Genomic DNA, 20,618 nt, shown 5'->3' with positions numbered 1-20,618 from the left:
TATGACTATGGAGTAAATAGGTTCAAAATTAAAATGTAAATAGTTCATTTTAATAGGAGTAAATTGTTGGCATCCTTCAGTCTTGGAAGACTATGGTATCGCACTCTGAATACCACTGGAGAGTGTCCTCTCCAGTGCATGAAGCCTGGGTAAAGTAGGTATGGAGGATAGGCTGTTACCCATGCAGCAAATCCTCCCTCTCCACGTCGCTGAAATGGTCCAATGGAAAGGCAGAAGCCAATATGGTTGGTTCCAGCAGCGTCGCAGGAGTTGCCAGAATGTGACTGTGTTCAGCCATGAACTGCCTTAGGGACTCCGACTCCAGATTTTGCCTCAAGGTTGACTCCTGAAGCCTTTTCCATAACTGGATGTAGCCACAAGGCAGTGGAGGTTCGGGATCAGAGTTTTCCTTCTCTCAGATGAGCTGCCTTCCCAGGCTAACGAGTCCCATCTACCTGGTGGCTGTTTAGTCACCTCTTACGACAAGTACAGCTAAACTGAGGGCCTATTCTTATTCCCAGCCCCCAGGGGAAAATAGGAGTAAATAGTTCAATGTATAGTGAGTATAACTGGAGATTTTCCAGTTTTGACTTTTCTTTAAAGTTGATAGGGTATGTACCTGCTGTTATACCCTGACAGCTGTAAGCTTAAGGTGTTCATGTAGGACGCTGAGCCCCACACAAATGTCCTGGATCCAGTGGAGCAGAACCTCCCTCCCTCCCCCATCACGCCTCCTCCCTGCCCTCTCTCTGCCCTCTGCCTGCCCCCCATTTCCAGAATGCCTCCTCCCCGCCCCCCTCCCTACCGTGGTGTGGCTTGGTGGTCTGCACAACTGCCAAGCAGCAGAGGACGGGTGCCCGCCTGGCACTAGCCCAGCACCAACCAGCGCTGGGCTAGCGTGTGCGCTGGCCTGGTACTAAGCCTCACAGATGTGTCTTACGGCATGTTTGTAACAGTGCACGCCAGCAAGAAGCTGGCGTGCTGAGCTCAGGATTGGGCTCTAAGGCTGCAATCGTATCCATACTTACCTGGAAGTAAGCTCTATTGACTATCATTGGACTTACTTCTGAGTAATGCATAGGATTGGGCTCAAAGATTTGGTTAAGGTTTGTTCTCTTCATTGGCTACATTTGAGATTTTCATGAGATATCTTGGCATCTTTTGCCAGGTGTGTTTAACTATCAAATTAGCATGTTTGTTTTTAGGGCTGTTATGGGTGTTGGAAGTTAAAGTATGGATGATAGGCTCTTGCTATGATTGGGTTGGATTCACACACACACACATGTATGCATACATGCCTGCATTGAGACTTTGACTATCTCTTTATTATGAGTATCTTCCTGAGTCGGTTTGGCTTCTGATTAAAGTATCGTTTATGGGCTAGCATCTGGTGATGCTAGTGTATAATTTGTTTTAATTGCATTATTTGCAATGCAGAGTGTAAGGAAGAGAGATCTGAAGAAGAGATAATATACTGAAACAGAAAGATTACCGGATGCATAGAATACCTCCCTGTTATGACATTAAATCCTTGTTAGCAGATTTTATCTGGATATGTGTTTATGTCAATTGTTGATTACTGTATGAATAATATATGTACTATTGTCCTCTAATGTATTTCACTGGAAAATGTATAAGAACATAAGAACATAAGAACAGCCCCACTGGAACAGGCCATAGGCCCATCTAGTCCAGCTTCCTGTATCTCACAGCGGCCCACCAAATGCCCCAGGGAGCACACCAGATAACAAGAGACCTCATCCTGGTGCTCTCCCCTACATCTGGTATTCTGACTTAACCCATTCCTAAAATCAGGAGGTTGCGCATACACATCATGGCTTGTACCCCATAATGGATTTTTCCTCCAGAAACTCGTCCAATCCCCTTTTAAAGGCGTCTAGGCTAGACGCCAGCACCACATCCTGTGGCAAGGAGTTCCACAGTTCCACAGTATATATATAAATATATTTAGTATATAACACTGAAGTATATTAATTGCTATAAACTATAGCTATAAACATGTAAACATTTATGTAATCTTCTGTATGGTAGCTGCTCTTCCTTATTATTAATGACATTCATTTACATTGGAAGATGACTGAGAAGATCAGTGTGTTTCAATACTCTGATGCTGATCAAATTTTGACTGAATCATAATTGTTTTTTGAAGTTTCAAAGAATGCAGTTAAGCAGGGTTAGTCAGATTTTATCAGCTTAAGAATTAAATTAATTTGCAGGTAGTTTCACTGGCATGATTATTTACATGATTACTGCAGTATCGTTAGGCTATCTAGGGAACTCAGAATGAACAACAGTTCAATCCTATTCCCTTCCATGCTAATCACTGGTTCTCAACCTGTGGTTCAGGGACAAAGAAAAGTCAAAACTGGAAAATCTTCAGTTATATCCACTATACATTGAGAAGTGATCCTGACCCTGAGAAGTGATCCATGAAGCCTCAGGAAGAAAAAAAAAAAAGATTGCCTTGCTTTCTCCCCCATGGGGGGAGAGTGCATGCTCCCCCATGGACCACCGGAGAGGGTGGAGAATGAACTGCCCGCAGCCAGCGACAAAGCAGCAACCCACAAATCTTCACTATAAATAATACAACTAATAAATCTCTAATTGTTGCAAATTCAATTTTAATTTTTTGTGTGACGTGGTGGGGGTTGTATGCAGCGCCCATGAGAGGGGGTACAGGGGGTAATTTGTACCTGGGGCTCAGAGTCAAAAAGGGACCAAAGGAGCCAAATCTCCAGAAATTTCCTGGGATCTTATATTTTCAAATCTTACCAGAACTTGCTGCCCTCATGGGATGCTGGGTGTGCAGCAGCTGTGGCTACCACAAGCCACATGTGCTGGGCCAAGAAATGCATACATGACACTCTTAAAAACGGTTGAATCTGGGTGGAAAGTAGCCTGCTACAGTAGCTTTTTGGCTTGTGGATTTCCTTATCATGAAGGAGTGTATCAAGAAGACAACTGTGGAATTACAGCTGCTGCAGAAGTACATTTTGGTTCACACAGGACACTTTCCATTCTAGTGTGAGCCCAAATATGATGTGATCTAATTTTCTGCAATGATTTTCTATACTTAAAAGATTTCAGAAACTTAGGAGTGTATTTGGTGTTCTATATTACTGTATCTAGCTGCTGTCACTGAGTGGGCAGGTAGACCTGGGCTCCACCTTAGGAAGCACAGTAGATCAGGGCTCCAAAGATCCTTTCTGCTATTGCAACCCTCCCCCTGCCCTGTTTTGCCTCCTCCTGACCCTGTCACCACCCTCCCCAATTCTGTTTCAACCCCTCCCCCTTTTGGAGGGGCCAAAAAGAAACATTGTACCCTCTGATAAAATTTCTGCTTGGTTGCATGTGTTCCATACCAGTTCCAATTTTTGTCTCAGTGCTCCTAAAGGTTGGGAACCACTGCTAGGTATATACCAAGGAGGTCCACGCTGCATATTAAGGTGGGGGTGGGAATGGACAGTCATCAGGATGTAAGTAAAAATATTGCTTGCTTACTGTCCAAAAGAGCCCAGAGGAGGAACAAAATGCTGAGGGCTACTGCTGCATCCTATGGGCACTGCAGCCGCCACCAGAGTCTCCTTGGGGAAAGGTTGTAGGCCCTGCAATGGGTCTCCTCCAGTCTGCACCAACTATTTTGCTGGCACAGACTGGAGGAGCTCTGTGTTGGGCTTTTCAACCTGACATAGAACATAGGATCTAGCGAAGCAGAGCTCTGCTTGTACCACTCACTGGCTGCTGCTGCCTTTGGTCACTGGAGACCTGTAAGTACAGGGAATGTGTGTGTTTGAATAACTTGACACTCCTTGGAAGTGAGCTCTTTCAAAATCCCAATGTTTGTTACCAATCCCAAACTTGGAGAATCTCACTGGCATCCCAAATTAGTATGCCTGGTTGCTACAGGCAAGAAGCAGCCCACACTTACACACCTGTGTGAAACCTTGGAGAGCTGCTGCAACTGAGTGTAGAGAATATGGAGCTGGATAGGTCAGGGTTCTGACTCTGGCATAGCTATCCTCAGACACAACCCCCACCCCTGCATTCCTGTTCTCTTTTTCCTTTGCCTTCAGGGAAAAAAAGTCAACAAAGGACTATATCTGAATGCAATTTTCTGCATCAGAGGATGGATGATTTGGGGGACTGAAACCACAGGCAGTCTGTCTCTGATCTTCTTTCTTTCTGACACTTCTGTGCTGCCTCTTACTTGCACCATCACCTTAGTTAGGTCACCATCTCTTTCCAAAACTAATTGTACATGTGTATATTACTAATGTGCCATTGAAACCAGTAAGTGATGGAGAAACAAATTATAGAACAGCAAGTTGGCAACAGATGGCACGTGGCAAGACACAGCAGTTGCCAGAGAGTGAGGGAGTTCAGAGTGTCAGGGAGTTCCATGAGACAGTTCTAAACTTAAGAGGAAAGGGTGGAATTCCGAGGAAGTGGAAACCATCATATGACTGAGGGTGGAGGAGCCAAGTGAAGGCAATGAGTGCAACTGGGATAGCAGAGCAGAGAGGGAGGGAGGGCTCTGAACCAAGACCTTGTGCTCAAGTGGGTAGGAGGCCAGTTAAGACATTTACAGCCCAATCCTAACTTGCACTGGAACAGGCAGGCCGGCAGGCCTGCATTGTATCCAGCGCACGTTTGGGGCCAGAATCGGCACAACCCGATTTTAAGGGAGGGCACCAGGATGAGGTCTCTTGTTATCTGGTGTGCTCCCTGGGGCATTTGGTGGGCCACTGTGAGATACAGGAAGCTGGACTAGATGGGCCTATGGCCTGATCCAGTGGGGCTGTTCTTATGTTCTTAACCCGAGGCAAGGGGAAAACCTTCCTCTTACCCTGTGTTGTGCTGCATTGGCCCCAATGGGTCTGCTCAAATGTGTACAATCCTCAGGAGGTGACACAAATCCGGGCAAAACGGAACGGCCAAAGGCCACTACATGCCACCGGGAACGGGGTCAGGATCTGGCATAACTGCCACATCCTGGCCCCACCTCCCACCCACCTCTGGGAACGCCCGCTCCCTGTCTCCCCATGCCCTGAAACGCCTCCCCTGCCTCCTCCCCACCGTCCCCACAGCACCCAGGCCCCTGTGTCGGCCGAGCTCACCGGACGCAACTCACCCTTCCTCTGGAGCCCGCATCAGCGTAGAGAGGCTGGTGCATGTCAGGAGACTGCACTGGCCTATCTCCCTGGACAGAGGCCCATAGAAGCCTGCTGCCACAATGCCATCTCCCACCCTATGAATGTTCGGTTGTCATAATGGAGGCCTAGGAAGAATAACAAGGCACTTTTAAGGCACTTTTTGTGACACTTTTAAGCCAGCCAAGTGAGGGCCCCTTAAGTGTGGGGGAAGTGATGTAGTAACGACATCAAGAGACGTGAATAATTTGGAGTGTTCGATGTGGGTAATGGAACCAGGGTGAGAGGAAGAGCAGAGAAGAGGATGTTGAGGTACACCCATCCACCTCCTTCCCAGAGAGGGCCAATCTCTGCCCAGCTACTCCACCCATTGTCTTCTCACTCGCCCTACCTGCACTGAAGCCGTTTGCCAGCTCCTCTGGCAGCCTTGTTGAAAAACCCAGCAACAGAGCTGGAGAAGATCATGGTGGCTCCTCCCCCTGGTGGCTGATTTTTAAAGGCGAAGGACTGATTGGGATCCACTTCCGTGCTAACTCCTTCCCCACAGTTTTTGCTTTTATTCAGCTCAGAACACCTAACAGTGAGTTGAATGTTTTCTGGTCATCCAGTGAAGTGTGCAATAGAGGAAACGGGAAAAACGTTGACTGGACTTCTAGAGCACATCCACTGATTTCAGTGAGACTTTCCCAGAAGTTGTGGTTTGAGGACACACACAACTTTCAGTGGTTCCTTTGACTAGGCCCTTGCACTACACACCACCATGCAGACCTATAACAACACTTCTGCTCTGCAGGACACTCAAAATCATGAGCGTCACTCACACTATGCATGTCATGCTACCTTGAATGGAGAGACTCCATTCAGTGCTGTCATAGGAGGCCACACATTAAGGTCCAAATCCTAACCAGCTTTCCAGCATTGACACAACTGTGCCAATGGTGCACGTGCTGCATCCTGTGGCAGGAAGGCATAGCATTTCTGTTCAGGAATCCTTCATGGGCAGATCACAGAGCATTGCTCAACAGGATTGGCAGCATTTCTGCCTTCCTTCGCAATCCATATCACTTTCACTCTCACTATTATTAGGCTCAGCTCACATGCGTCTTGATATCAACTGATAGGCAGATTGCAGGTTTCCCTGAAACCTAGAAGCCTGCTGCCACAATGCCATCTCCCACCCTATGAATGTTCAGTTGTCATAATGGAGGCCTAGGAAGAATATCAAGGCACTGGGTGAGATCTGCTGAGATAGCTGCTTGCTTGTTGAATAAGATTTTGAATATAGTTTTCAGGAGTCTGAGTGCAGTGCTTCCAGACTGCTTAACTGTTTGCCCTTCTCTATAGCTCCCTGGAATAAGAGGGTCCTGCATCGATGGGGATGGGAGTAAGGTAGGATTGGGCTGACAGAGCAAATGAGAAATGTTACTAAGTTTGGAGGGCCGGCTACGAGAATCTCCATGCAAGAGTACCTTCCTCTTGTTTTCCCATTATTAGCCACAAGAGTCTTTATCCCCTTGGCCAGGCATAGAACTTGCAGCTCCAACACATCTCCTACCGTCCTACTAGAACTGTGACATCTTGCTCTGGGATGTGCCATAGGGGAAAGCTGCAGCCACTCTGATTCAGATCAGCCCTGCTTTCCCCAAGTCTCATTTCCTGATGCAGCAGCAACCTGACCACCCACCTAACCTCCAACAGGACAGGATGAGTCAACCACCAGAGGGACCAAGCAGGAATACTTTGAGCATTTTCCAAAATTAGCCAAAAGAAAGAGAGGCTTTGTTACCTACCCTGTTCTGTAGGTAGTTGGGTGGTCTTCGGATGGTACTATTTGACTTTTCTGTTTCACAAAAGGATTGCAACAGCTAAAGCATGTTCAATGCAAATTGGAAGATGAGGTAGGCTGGAAAAACAATGATGGGCACCTAGAGGCACTGGAATAGTGAACAGTGGTTCACCCAAACCAACGCATGGGTTGATGACACTTAAAGGTCTCTTTGGCACACAATTAATATGTGTGGAATCAACCAATTATATTACATATATAATGTAATATATGATACTTGGAGCTGGGGTGGACTTGCCCATTTGTGATGAGACGCAGAAAGTGTGGCTTTCTTGTTCACATCTTAATAGCAACCTTGCCTATGTGGAGGGGGTATAATTGAGTTTCATTGCAGGTCAGGTATATACATAAACAGAGCTGTGGTGCATCATTGAAGCCAGCTACTCAGAGCTCAACCCATCCATTCTAAATACTATAAAGATAATATTGGGTGTGATGATTCAGTCCAAAGTTTGGGGGCAATGGAAGATGTGCTCCAGAGAATGAAATTGTCTGGATCCACTCCTAAGGGAAGGTCCACCAAGAGGGGAAAACCTAACACACAGTCACAGAGGCTTTTTTCCCCTAGAAAACAAAACTTTGTCTCCCACAGGCAAGCCGAGCAGGTCTGACAGAATCATCAGGATCCTTGAAAAAGATTGGAGAGAAAAAACAGCAGCCAGCTGACAAGTAGGCTTGTTGCAGATTAAGGGCACAATTCTAACCAACCTTCCAGCACTGACCTAGTCACAATGCAGCCCAAGGTAAGATAACAAACATATCCTTACCTGGAGGAGGCCTCCTTGAGTGCCTCCCTACTGCAGGATGCAGTGCACACCACATTGGCACAGCTATGTCAGTGCTGGAAAGTTGGTTAGGACTGCACCCTAAATCCATTAAAAATGTTCTCAAGTATGATCTTGTTGACTGTGGAGTCTTTTCTCCAATACTGAAATGTAGCTTGATCAACACCTGAGCTAATTTGAACTTCTAGGTGTTAGCTAATTTAATTTCATTGATTTTATTCACTGAATTCAAGTACTTGTGGGAGTGTGAGCCAGGATGCTGCTGCTAATTCCTCTTCCAACCATATCTTCCCTCAGAAGTTTCCCCAGAGGTTCTCAGCTCTGTGGTATCTTTGGATAACCTGGCTCAGAAATCACACAGCTAGCACTGAGTTTATTTGGAATTATGCCTGAATCTCTTCTTCAGACCAGAGGAGGGAGCCACTGAGTTGTTTCCTGAAGGCATCCTCAGCTCAGCTGCCGATCAGTCAGCCACAGTGAAGAGTAAAAGAAAAAGAATTGTGACCACTGATCCATTAGAGAGGAATATTTCCATGCATAGTCTCGATCCAGTTCAAGTCTAGCCTTGAATTCTCACCATCACAAGTTTGAATCAGGGCTGGCCAGGGAGCCCAGCAGTGGTCTGTTTCTAACTGGTGCCAGCGGCAACCCAGGGAACAAAATATTCATATTTACAGATGCAGCAGCAAAAGTTCACAATGAGGAAGCTGTTTCTAGGAGCCTCTCACGGTGACAGCAATGTGCAAGTCATTTCTGTTGTGTTTTTTTTTAAATAATAATAATAAATATCCCAACGTTTAATATTTTATCTTCAGTCCAACAATGTGTTTGTACTTTTGTGACCTATCACAGTGCAGCAAGATATTTATTTTACCTTTTTCTGCCATCCTCAATCTTACAACCCCATCTTATTTCTCCCAGTGCTGGCACTGGTGCTCGTTGTCACAAAAGTGCCACAAGGCACTTCATCCCCGGCTGGGAAGATGCCATACTGGAAGAGAGGCAATTGCCAGTCCTTGGGCCTCGGCGCAAGAAGGATGCCAGAGAAGAGCTCCTGGCTGTAAGTATCCCCACCAAGTGACGGGAAAGCTTTTGGGAGCAGAGGGAGCGTAGGAGGGAAGGTGGGGAGGGAGCACTTCTACCTTTGGAAAACACTGAAATTCATGAAAAAATAAAATTGTTTTCACCACCTCTGTACATAGGCTGTGGATTTGATTTTGTAGAACATATCTCTGCTAACTGGGAAAGAGACCCTTTTTCAAGTGGGTGCTCCTCTAATTTTGCAGGGGGGGAGTAACTGGCCCTCCTCACCCCAGCAATGTCTTTTCTAGTGGCTGTCTGCTGGTGTTCTTTTGCATCTTTTTAGATTGTGAGCCCTTTTGGGACAGGGAGCCATCAGTTATTTGATTTTCTCTGTAAACCGTTTTGTGAACTTTTCGTTGAAATGTGGTATATAAATACTGTTATTAATAATAATAATAATAATAATAATAATAATAATAATAATAATAATAATAATATCAACAAAGTAATATATTAGTCATTCCAATCCTTCCCAGTAAAGAGTTCCTAGGCTTGACTGTTTGCAAGAGAAAATGGCATATTAAGAAAAATGAAGCTCCCCACACTCCAGATAGCACGTGGTTCAGGTTGGAACCTGTTAAGTAAATACACAAATTGTGTTGGCTCCAGCAACAGCTCCAGTTATGGATCTCAGGTTTCAGACTCTGCATTGCTGTGAATTACACGTTTTGTGCTTGAAGAGAGAGGCAATTGTCTCTTCTTGCATTCATTTTTCACAAATCAAATACAGTAATTTCCTTGTTAGCTCCGAAGAGTGTTACTTGAGGAGAAGGCACAGTAAATGACTGGCCCCTGCCTGCCTCCAGAAGATTGTGTTTCCTATGGCACATTTCTCATTTGAGAAATCACATCAGTCTATTCATGTTTTATAATTGGCAAGGGCTCCTAAGGTAGTCCAGGGCAAAAATGGCACAATTCCTGAGTAGCTTTTGCCGTAGCAAGTTGCATGGAGTTAAGCAATGTGACTCCAGTTTAAAAAATGAGTTGCGAATCCTCATGATTATGGGGACAGAGCTGAAAACCTGTTCACGGAGTCTACAGTAGGCTTCAGTGTCTGGTCCACTTATGATGCTGACTATGGCTTGTGTGTACCAGCAAGTTAAGGGGGGAACAGTGGATTGCTAAGGGGTATCCCACACCCCATGTCTGTTTACCCCCTCATACGACCCACTGCCCACTAAGCTCAGTCAGTTCTTCGCAAGCAGGAAGAGGATCAGGACAGCTGAGCTCACATCTTTTCCCATCACCATTGGAAGAAGAAAAGGGGAGAGCTACTGCCGCACCACTTTCCTCAAGCAACCAGCTGCATAGGAAAGCAGCCAGGTGAGCAAAGAGATGAAGCACATGGATCTGGAGCCCACCCCAACCTTAAGCCTCAGCATCACCTCCTTCCTCTGTGCTGTTCTGCTGGAAATAAACAGAAGCATGCAGGAGCTCAAGGTAATGGGGCAGTCTCCGGCTTGCCTCACCCTACCTAGCCCTTCTCTCTGCTTTCCTAAAGAGCCAGTGGATGAGCAGGCAGCAGAGGCTATGGTGGCAGTGGCAGCTTCCCCCCTCCCTCCAGCAGCAATGGAGGAAGGGGGAAAGCTACTGCTGCCAAGTGAATGAGGCTGCAGTGGTGGTGCACATGGAGAAGGGCAGGAGAGTTAGTTGCTGCCTCGGGCAGTGTCCAAGCTTCAACCAGGCTTGCCGGCATGCAGAGAGTGGCGCTTCTGTGCCTTCATGTGGTGGCCATGCTCTGAAAAGAAAGCTCTGCCCTCCGATCTTGAAGCACCGCTGTCACAGGATGTGTTTGGAAAGTGTATTTTTGGAGAGTTCAGACACTCCCTTATTTTTCTATGCATACTACATGAATTACTTGATTCAGAACTATCAAGGATAATTGACACAGCTCTGATTCACTGAATAGAAATCCCTTTCCCCTGAGCGGGGCTGACAGCAATGTGTGTGGCATGATCAACTGGCACTAGCCACCCTATTGGGAAGCCATGGGATTTAATGCTCCATTAAGTATTTCACCTGTGAAAACAAGGATTGTTCGGGGTGTGGGTGAAAAGTCCAGGCCTCAAACCTCCTACTGGGGGTGTCTGCCTCTTTTCACAGGCTTCCATTCATCAGCACAGTCAAACAGTCCAATTGTTCAGTCCCTCAATGAACAGGAATGAGGGGTGAGGGGAGAGAGGGTTTATTTCTAAACACTTCCCAAGAGAGGAAATTTCAGGGTAAATTTATAAAGCTGGCCTCTATCTGATTTGCTTTGCTGAGGAATAAGCTCTCTCTCTCTCTCTCTCTCTCTCTCTTTGTGTGTATTTTGAATATACACATATCTATAAGAAGGATATATATATATACACACACAAACACACACACGGCATATATGCATGAAATGCATGGCTGAAATCCTATGCACATTTATTTGGTCCCACTGAATGCAGCAGGACTTACTTATAAGGAAACATCCACTGACTTAGGATGTGTGAGTTTCTCTTTCAGAGAAATCTGTGCCCACACTATTGTTGTGATGTCAACTGTTACCCTGCACATGCCCGATCTCATCTGATCTCAGAAGCTAAGCAGGGTCAGGCCCGGTTAGTACTTGGATGGGAGACCGCCAGGGAACACCGGGTGCTGTAGGCTCATACCATAGTCTTTCGAGACTGAAGGTTGCCAACCAACCATTTTTTGGTGTGTTCTTTGCTTCTGTCACAGCACTATGGCCCACTATAAGGGCCAGTTTACAAAACCATTTTAAAATAGGAGATAAAGATTGAATGAATGCAACTGGAGTCTGGCCTTTAGAAGGCAGCTGATGAACTGCTTATTTTCTAGCACATGATACCACATGCAAAACAACACCACTGTATTTTAATTAACAAATGCTGGTATGTTCGTTTTTTTCCAGGAAACTTATCAGACACACCATTACATTCATGTCTTTCAATCTTCTTTGACTATTGTAAATTTGATATGATGGTTGATCTTATCGTGACTATCTAATATGGTCTCCCAGTTCTCTCCCTCATAGACTGTGGGCCTGATCCAAAACAGGCCTTGGGCCGGCACATTTCCCTTGCACTGGCCCAAGGCTGTCGCGAAAGTGCCATAAAAACACTTTCACGACAACCTAAGCGAGCCCCGGGAGCCAGGTAGGTGACATCGGCTGAGCTTGGCCGACACAGGGGTCTGGAGCGGGGGTGTGGGGAAGGCAGGGAGGAGGCGTTTTGGGGTAGGGTGAGGGCGAGTCCTGCCAGCCAGCCTGTCTGCTCCAGGGCAGGTTTGGAGTGCATCCTGTATCATATTTTATTTACTGGTGACAAGTGAACACCTTCTCCCAGATTCCAGAAATGATTTGCCTGTTATGGCAGTCAGTCAGGCTACTTTCTATTTGCTATGCATTCTCTTGAGCAAGTCCAAGGGGGACAGCAGTGGAGCCCAGCAAACACTGTATTAAAGGTGAAGATAGATGTAACATATTTAAGAGCAATACAGCAATTCAAGAAGTGTCTTCACTGCAATCATTCTAAAGGTCTTTTCTAACTCCTGTGCTGAGTTTTGGGGATAAAAGTTCTACAAGTTTAAAGCTGAAGCTGGCTGTGCGTTATGTTGATTGGCTGCCCTCCACAATTTCATCAAGGTGAGTTCATGCCAGCCGTGTTGGGCTGGTGTGGGGTTCTGGGGAGGGCGGGGTGGGTGGAATGGAGGCATTCTGGAGTGGGGGGGCAGGTGGTGTGTGGGCCCATGGCAGCCCAGGGCCGAGTAGGGGGTGGGGCCAGGATCCAGCACTTTAGCCAGATCTGTACCCCACTCCTGGGTGACCCAGCACAGCACTAGTGGGGCAGATTTGAGTAGTCCAATTAGGGTTGCTGTCACGTTACCCGGAGTAAGGGGAATCAATCCCGCTTGCCCCAGGCTGAGATACAGCTAGCCCCAACCCTTCACTGAGAATGAAATGTTCCCCTGTACTGGCCTCAACAGCCTTGTGCTGGATCCTGTGCTACAGCCACTATACAGCAGAGCACAAAAAAAGATAATCTTCAGTTCACCTGTCAGCACCAATTCAGATATTATTTTCCCAGCAGATATTGTCCTCCCCTTCTAAAGAATCCATAAATTTATTAGAAATCTTCAGCAATTTTTATTAGTTTGGGATAAAAAATTTACATATAATAAAAAGACGCTTGTTTAAAAATACAACTACCCTGCTTTCGGAAAGAAAGATATATATACACACACATATATATAGAACTTTTTTTTAAAAAATGCTTTGATAAAAAGGATAACGACAAATTCTCCATCAATACTGTCAAAGTCAGGGTGGAGTTGGAGGGAAAAAGATCTGAATCTGAAATATACCAGTCCAATTTTTGAAATATCCTCCTGTGTTTGGTTTTTTAAAATTATTATTACATTTCCATTTTCAAAACCACGTATTAAATTTCTGTGCCACTGAGGCGGAAAGCTTGAGACAATAATGCTGCTGTTCACAGTGAAAGTTAACGGGGGACCCAGAGTAGGTCATCTGTTTGAGAGCATGAGAAGCTGCCCTGGTCCCTTCTTCTGGTCGCTGTACCTAAAGACAGGCTAGTAGGAAGAGACTCCATTTCCCACAAGTCACTTGCTGCCTGGTCCTCTTGGCTTTTTCCATGATTGCCAATCCCAGTTGCTCTGGAAGATGCTGAATGTCCCACTTCCTGTTCATCCTCCGAGGTCTCAGCTTGCTGGGGCTGAACCAATTCGCGACAACTAAGCCCAATAATCAATTTCAGGCAAAGGAAACTGTTACTCCAACAAATGTGTGTGCGAGTGAGGGGGGGGGGGGGTTGGTTTTCTTTTTTAAAAAAAACCTGGGGAAGGGAGCAATTTCACTTCCATGGGATCCTGTGGTATAAAAACCACCAACCATTTACAACAGGTCTAAAAATGCCAATGATGAGCTACGGAACGTGTCTGCATCTGGAATGTTGGGCAGCTGTCTCTGGCGATCATTTTTTGCCAGCGATCTGGTTTTCCAACTTTGCAAGTTTGGCAGTCATCTGAGCAAGTGCTTATATTAAGGAAGAGAATACGTGAGACTGTATGAATGGTCATTTATTGCAACAACAAAGGCTCCTTCCCCATTGTTTTAATGCAGGCATCAATTAGCAAATCTCAGAAAATTACAGCGCAAATCTAACTTGTGCTGGAGCAGGCAGGCCAGCGTGCCTGTGCTGCATCCAGCGCAAGTTTCAGGCAGCCAGAGGCTCACCCCGAGACAAGGGAAAACTTTTCCCCTTACCCCAGGGAGAGTCACTGCAGTTCCAATGGGGCTACTCAGATCTGCGCCACCTCAATCGGCGGCGCAAATCCGAGCAGCCCGGGACTGCCCCGGGAATGGGGCTAGGATCCGGCATAACTGCCAGGTCCTGGCCCTGCCTCCTTGATATTCCCTGCCCGCTTGCTCCCGGGAACATCTGCCACCTGCCCACCCCCAGCCCTGGAATGCTGCCCTCCCACCCTCCCCACGACCCCTCCAGATCCCCGTGCTGGCTGACTTTGGCCAGTGCAAACTCACCCTCCCCGGGGCCCACATTGGCGCAAAAAGTTGTATCAGTGCAAAAGTGCCTTATGGCACTTTCACAACAATGCTGGGCCAGCGCAAGCGACTTGCACCAGCCGAACTGCACCTTAGGATTGCACCTTTAAACACTTAACTTTCTTAAAGATCATCAGCTACAGAGACCTTCTATCTAGGCCTCCCTCTTAACAACAAAATGCCCAGCACCACCGGGATGCTCATTGCAGCAGCACTAAGCACTGTTTGGGTTGGACTCGAATTTGGTCCATTACAGAACAGTAGCCTAACAACGTCAGAGTGAGTGATAATGACTTTCCATGAGCCATCCTATAAGCTTCACAGCTATGAAGATCTGAACCTGGATTTCCTACATCCGAATCTATCATTTCATCCACAATAACACATTCACTTCCCTGAAAAGTTAATTTCCTGTTTCTAACTCAAGAATGTTCAGCAAAGTGTTGTACCCTTGTTCCATGGGACCATAAACAGAGACTTCTCCAAGTCTCTGGCTTTTATATGCCAAATCTTTTGCAACAAGGAACGTGGCTTGTTATCACCCTTTGTGCTAGGACACTCAAAATGAGAATCCTGTCAAACACAAATTGTACAATAACATTCCATTTAATCTGAATAAAATAGAATATGTCTTATGCAGTGATACCAAAAGGATATGTCTTTCAGTGAGGTCTTCCAGGATTGCAAGAGTGTTTGACTGGAATTGCACAAGGGCCTCACATTCACATGGGTTACGGAATTCAGTTTCCCCTTTGCCTTCCTCTGAAATATCATAAAAATCCATTAAAAACATCATAGGTAATCCTTTCTCAGGACAACATCATCAGAGATATTGGCTCCATGGTGAATTTGATCAATGTGAAGAAAAAATACAGGTGGGGCCTCAATATCCGTGAGAAATCTGTTCTTGGATCCCCCACACACAGATGCAAAAAAACATGGATACTGAAAACTGTGATTTCTGCCCCTTTAAAGCCTCCAACGGTGACAAGTAGTGATGAAAGCAACTGGGAGGGCTTCCCTCCAGAAACCAGAAGCTGTGTTTTTTCAGCCTTGTAGGCCATTGTGAAGCCCATAGAGGCTAGGGGTTGACGTGCATGGCCCCTGAGGGCTTCAGAAAGCCCTCTGGAGGCAACTAGAGTACAGCTCTTGCCACCTTCAGAGGGTTCAGATGGGCCAATTCTGGCTCAATGTGGGTCGAGGGGACATGCATTGAGCCATATCTGTGAATATAAAATCCACAAACAAACAGGCTCCACCTGTATATGCAAGACAGCAGGCAAGTACTGCAAAATGTTTGTCCCTGTGATCAAGTCAGTACTTGTGTTAAGAGAATACTACGTTTAAATTAAATGGGCAGCCCAATCCTTAGCTCCCTGGCTCCACCAGGTGCAGCCATGCCAAAACAGCTACCGCTGCATCCAGCAGGGTAAGGGGAGGCTGCCAGAGGTCTTCTCAGGAGAAAGGAAAGCCTCAGGTTCTGCAATGGGGCTACTCACATCTGCGCCAGCTGTTTTACCTGTGCAGAAAAGAGAAGCCCCGTGTAAGGTTTTGCTGCCAGGTGTCGAGATAGGATTTGGCGGAGGAGGCCGAGTGTATCACCAGTGCTAGAGCCCTTAGAATTGGGTTATAAACTAAATAATCTGGATGCAGAGTGTGAGCTGGAGTAGGAGACAGGACTAAATGCAAAAGGAACAATTGAACCATGGGGGTTATGGAACATATCATTTAAATTTCAGCTAGTTCAGGCAAAGCCTACAGGTTTCTCCCTACATCCTACCCGCACTTACCAGGACAAATGTTGAGTTTGAGATTGTCAACAATGTGAGTCATGGTGTTGAAATCTGCTGAATACGAAAAGTGCTGGTCCACCGGCTCAGAAGCAATTTCTCTCAGTTCTTGTTCAACAGCTTTACCGACACCAACTGCAAACATGACAATTCCTGCAGAGCCAGCCATACAGAACAGATCAAGGTTTAGGTCGCTAAGGTTCACGTAACACCGTGTGACGTGCTGTTTGAGCTGGTTTGCAGCCAAGGTTGGCTGTGCTCAGCGATGCTGGGCTGAAATACCAGTAAAGAATCTCCCCTGCTTACAAATGTTCCATTTATGAACAATGCTTTCAGCCCCAACCTGTGAACATAGCCCTGGAACCCAACATGTTCGTAAATAGAGGAGCTTCTGCAATATCACAAACCTACATTCACAAGTAGCTTTTTAAACTATGGATATCTAATTTCCTTTTTTTTTAATAACAAAAAAGCAGACATGCAAATGTACATTTCATTTAATAAATATACATGTAACACTAAACATTTAAAAAGGGAGAAAGCCTGCCTTAAGCATTGTTAGTTATGAGGTATAAATGTGCTAAATAAATAATCTGGCTATTAATTAGAATGTCATATAATTGGAGAGAGAGAGCTGTAGAATGCAGGATTAAATGTGATGTGGCATCATAAGCCGGTCTGATTGGCTGCTTCTTCCCAGTTTGTCTCTATAGATGGGAAAGGGCAAGACAAGAAGTTTGGACTCAGATAACTGAACAACAGAAGAAAAAAAAACAGCTTGGATGAGAAATAAGAAGCAATTCCAGACATAACACTGGCAAAAGATGAAGCCTTGGTTTTTCTCCCTTTCTTGCTTTGGGTTTAACTGCAAAGCCCAAGCTGCCTGGATCCCTTTTGGGTAGAGTTCAGAAAGAGGACTGTACATTTCTCCTCATCTCCTGGAATTAAGTGGCTGGCTAGAAAGAAGCAGAGTAACTTCAGGGTTTTTATGTGCTGTAATGTGAGACTCCTATGCATTTTCCTCTGGCAATAACAGGATGAAACCAGAGAATTCACCAATTAGGTACAAATTCCTGACACTGTCCAGAAATAGAGTCATTTCAACTGACTGGAATGCTCCAGCAAAATGTTGGTTTGCCTGCCAACAGTGGGGGAGTTTGGAGCCATGTAATTTTGCCCACACCATTAAAGTCAGGCACTGCCATCCCAGCAAGATCCACCTATAGGGTGTTTTGGGGTCTGTCTAAACCCACAGATTTAAACTAACTAAGCAGTCATTCCCTGACCCAAAGGAACTGTGATTCTGCAAAATGAAATTCTAACAAAATTTGCAGCACCCTCATCAAGCTACAATCCCTAGCATTCTTTATGGGAAACATAATCAATGAATATAAAACTCATATGAATGTGTATCATAGATCTACCCACACCAGATGGCCAGAGGATACTCTGACTATGATGGAGCTAAGCAGATGTGGATCATATCTGAGCATTCTAAAAAGAAGGAGCTAAGACAGATCAGATAAATAACACTTTTCTAGAATGACACCATCCACAACAACATATTTGAAAAATAACGTATTGAAGCTAGTTCCAGCAACAAGGATCACAGCACTTGCTAGTTCCAGTAGGAAGGACCATTAGGGAATTGAGTGATTCAAGCGAGTAAAAAAAAATAAAAATGAAAAAATCAGGAACATGTATTAATACCTCACTTGTAGAGCTGTGAATTAGAGCTCTGAAACACCTGCACATGGCATACACCCACCACACTGTCCAACTGCACTCTCACCTGATTCCTTTGCTCTTTGGGCCCACTCTGAGATATCATCCTGAGAACGACCATCAGTGAAGACCAGGCCAATCCTTGGCACATTCTGAGACAGAGGTCTGGCTCCTTCCGCTTCAGAAAAGCTGTGTTCCAACATGTGCTTGAGGGCCAGGCCAGTCATGGTGCCCTTCTCCATATACTGCACTCTCTGTACCGCCTTCTTCACCTCAGCTGCTGTTGTGAACTTGTTGAGTGGGAACTCTGTGCGTACACGGCTGGAGTACTGAACCAACCCCACTCGAGTGCCATGAGGGGACACATCCAAAAAGTCCACTATCTGGTTCACAAACTGCTTTACTAGCTCAAAGTTCTGAGGCCGAACACTTTTGGAGCCATCTATTATCAGCACCAAATCGATGTGCCCAGCTTTGCACTCTGTAATGCAAGGAGAGCGAGTCAGCCAAGAAAGCAATGGCCTTGTCTCTCCTAAAGCGGGCAAAGTGAGAGATTATGGAGGTTAGACCATCAAATTCTCAAGCCCTTGCCATCTCCAAGCTTTGAGGAGCCGAGTTTCCAAGGCCTGAGATTTGCCTCCCAAACCTATAGTTTTTGGTTCACATTTTGGCTCTGATACTCACTATTACATGTCTTCTTATCCACCTGGAGCTGCTGACCTTCTGGGCAAACACAATGGTAAGAGCCTGCGGTGCTGACACATCTATATTCACAACCATGTTCTACGCTATTGCAGAGATCACTGGCTGAAACATAAATCAGAGGAATCATTTCATCTACTTACAAGAGCACATCATGTTGCATTAGGCAGAAACCCATCAGGATATATAGTGAAGATCTATATATCTTCACATATATAGTATGAAACATGAGCATTAAACACTTTCTCATCCTCCCAACAGTAGTGCAATTACAGAGGGGGACAAAATAGTAAGCGGCAATGTGCAATGGCAATGTGCAGGCACTTGTCAAACAAAATGGCATCTCCTGCACATTGCCATCACTGTCTGGAATGGCTCCTGTTGGAAGTGGGAGGGGCCGCTTACACAGCGCATTGCAATGCAGTACTTACTACGCTGCACACGTTGGCTAAGAGCAGTGGCAGACCTGCCGTTAACTAAAAGGGGCAAATGTCCCGGGCATGGACCCTTGCGTGCCTCTGGGATTGTGCGGAAGCCTCTCTGAGGCTCCCAACATGGTTAGAAACTGTGCATCCGGTTTGCCTGAAGCACAGTTTAAGACTGCAGGGAAGCCTCAGACGGTGTCCCCAGTGTGTCCTGGAGTTGCACAATGCTCTGGTTTGCTCCAGGTGAGTGGGGAGGGGAGGGGGTGGATTTGCATGCAGGGGCCAGCGGCATCTCCCGGGGAGTGCCATCACGGACCTTTGCCTTGGGGTGTGGGGCTGGGGAGGTCTGCCACTGGCTAAGAGTAGTCAGATACGTACTCTGGATTTCAGGAAAGCTGATTTTGATGGGCTCTGAGAACAAATAAGTCACACTGCATGGCCAAAACTGTTAAAAGTGAAAACAGTCCAAGAGGGATGGGATTTTTTGAAAAGCAAGATACTAGATATACAAACGCAAATAGTTCCCAAAAGAAGAAAACTTGAGAAGCATCTAAGGAGACCAATGTGGCTGCACCAAGAGCTTTCTGGAAAACTGAGAAGCAACAGAAGAATGTTCCAGAAGGGGAGGGCGGGTGAATTAACAAAGGAACAGCGCACAAGTATAACCTGCAGCTGCAGGGATGATGTCAGGAAAGCTAAAACACAGAAGGAGCTGAAGCTGGCAAAGAATGCCAAAAACAGCAAAAAGATTATGTCCAAAAGAAGAGGAAGGTCAAATGGGTGGAGAAGATAGGGCAATGGTAACAGATGACATAAAGGAGGCAGAGCTGCTTGATTCTTCTTTAGTATCTGTTTTCTCCTACAAGTGAACAGTGGCATAGCCCAGCAATTGCACTAATGAAGAACTGAGGACTTCATGACTCAGGATAGGTAAACAGATGGTAAGGGAAGCTCTTGTTACTTGAAATGAATTTAAGTTTTAGGTCACAATCCTAACCCAGTTTCCAGCATTGACATAAGGGCAATGCAACTCCTAGGTAAGGGAACATACATTGTTTACCTTGAGGAGGCCTCTGTGACTGCCCCCCAATTGCAGGATGTAGCACATGTCCTACTGGCACAGCTATGCCAGTGCTGGAAAGTTGGTTAGGATTGCACCTTTTGCTAGACTGACTGGACTGGTAAGCCATGGGAATGTTTCACTAATAAAAGAGAAAGGGGAATGACCATGGGAATATTGTGCACATAGTGTACCTAAGTTTCAGCAAAGCAAAGTGAAGTGGTGAGCATAGACTCTTCACGTCAACTCCATCTGCCTACTGGAGCTGCATCTTGAAGGATTTTCCAGAGTGGGGGAGCTGCCATTTTAAAGTGTGTTGGAGGAGGCATTGTGAGACCATGGGGCTCCCCCCCCCCCGCAAGCCAAGCCCCTCCCCACTGCACAAAAACAGCTCTTGTGTGAGAAGTTGTCCTGCCTTTGGAGCGGGTCTTCGGGGTCAGCGCAGTCTTGGGAGTGGAA

The 20,618-nt window shown here is 45.9% G+C and overlaps 1 protein-coding gene and 1 pseudogene across 1 annotated transcript in view; one reads left to right on the top strand and one right to left on the bottom strand.

Moving 5' to 3' along the window:
• Positions 1-11,408: 11,408 nt before the first annotated feature.
• On the top strand, positions 11,409-11,522 carry LOC136649913 (5S ribosomal RNA; annotated as a pseudogene).
• Positions 11,523-13,032: 1,510 nt separating this feature from the next.
• MATN4 (matrilin 4) overlaps positions 13,033-20,618 on the bottom strand; it is a 50,937-nt gene continuing 43,351 nt past the window's right edge. Inside the window, exons 7-11 of the mRNA XM_066623737.1 lie at positions 18,657-18,779; positions 18,040-18,453; positions 16,248-16,400; positions 15,117-15,219; positions 13,033-13,928 (exon numbers count right to left, since the gene is read on the bottom strand). Coding sequence (XP_066479834.1) covers positions 13,868-13,928; positions 15,117-15,219; positions 16,248-16,400; positions 18,040-18,453; positions 18,657-18,779 — 854 coding nt within the window. The 3' untranslated portion in view covers positions 13,033-13,867. The remainder of the gene's footprint in view (positions 13,929-15,116; positions 15,220-16,247; positions 16,401-18,039; positions 18,454-18,656; positions 18,780-20,618) is intronic.

Source organism: Tiliqua scincoides, chromosome 4 (assembly GCF_035046505.1).
Source record: "Tiliqua scincoides isolate rTilSci1 chromosome 4, rTilSci1.hap2, whole genome shotgun sequence".
Classification (NCBI taxonomy): domain Eukaryota; kingdom Metazoa; phylum Chordata; class Lepidosauria; order Squamata; family Scincidae; genus Tiliqua; species Tiliqua scincoides.
The sequence above is the reverse complement of the archived record's forward strand: the minus strand, read 5'-3'. Positions and strand labels throughout refer to the sequence as shown.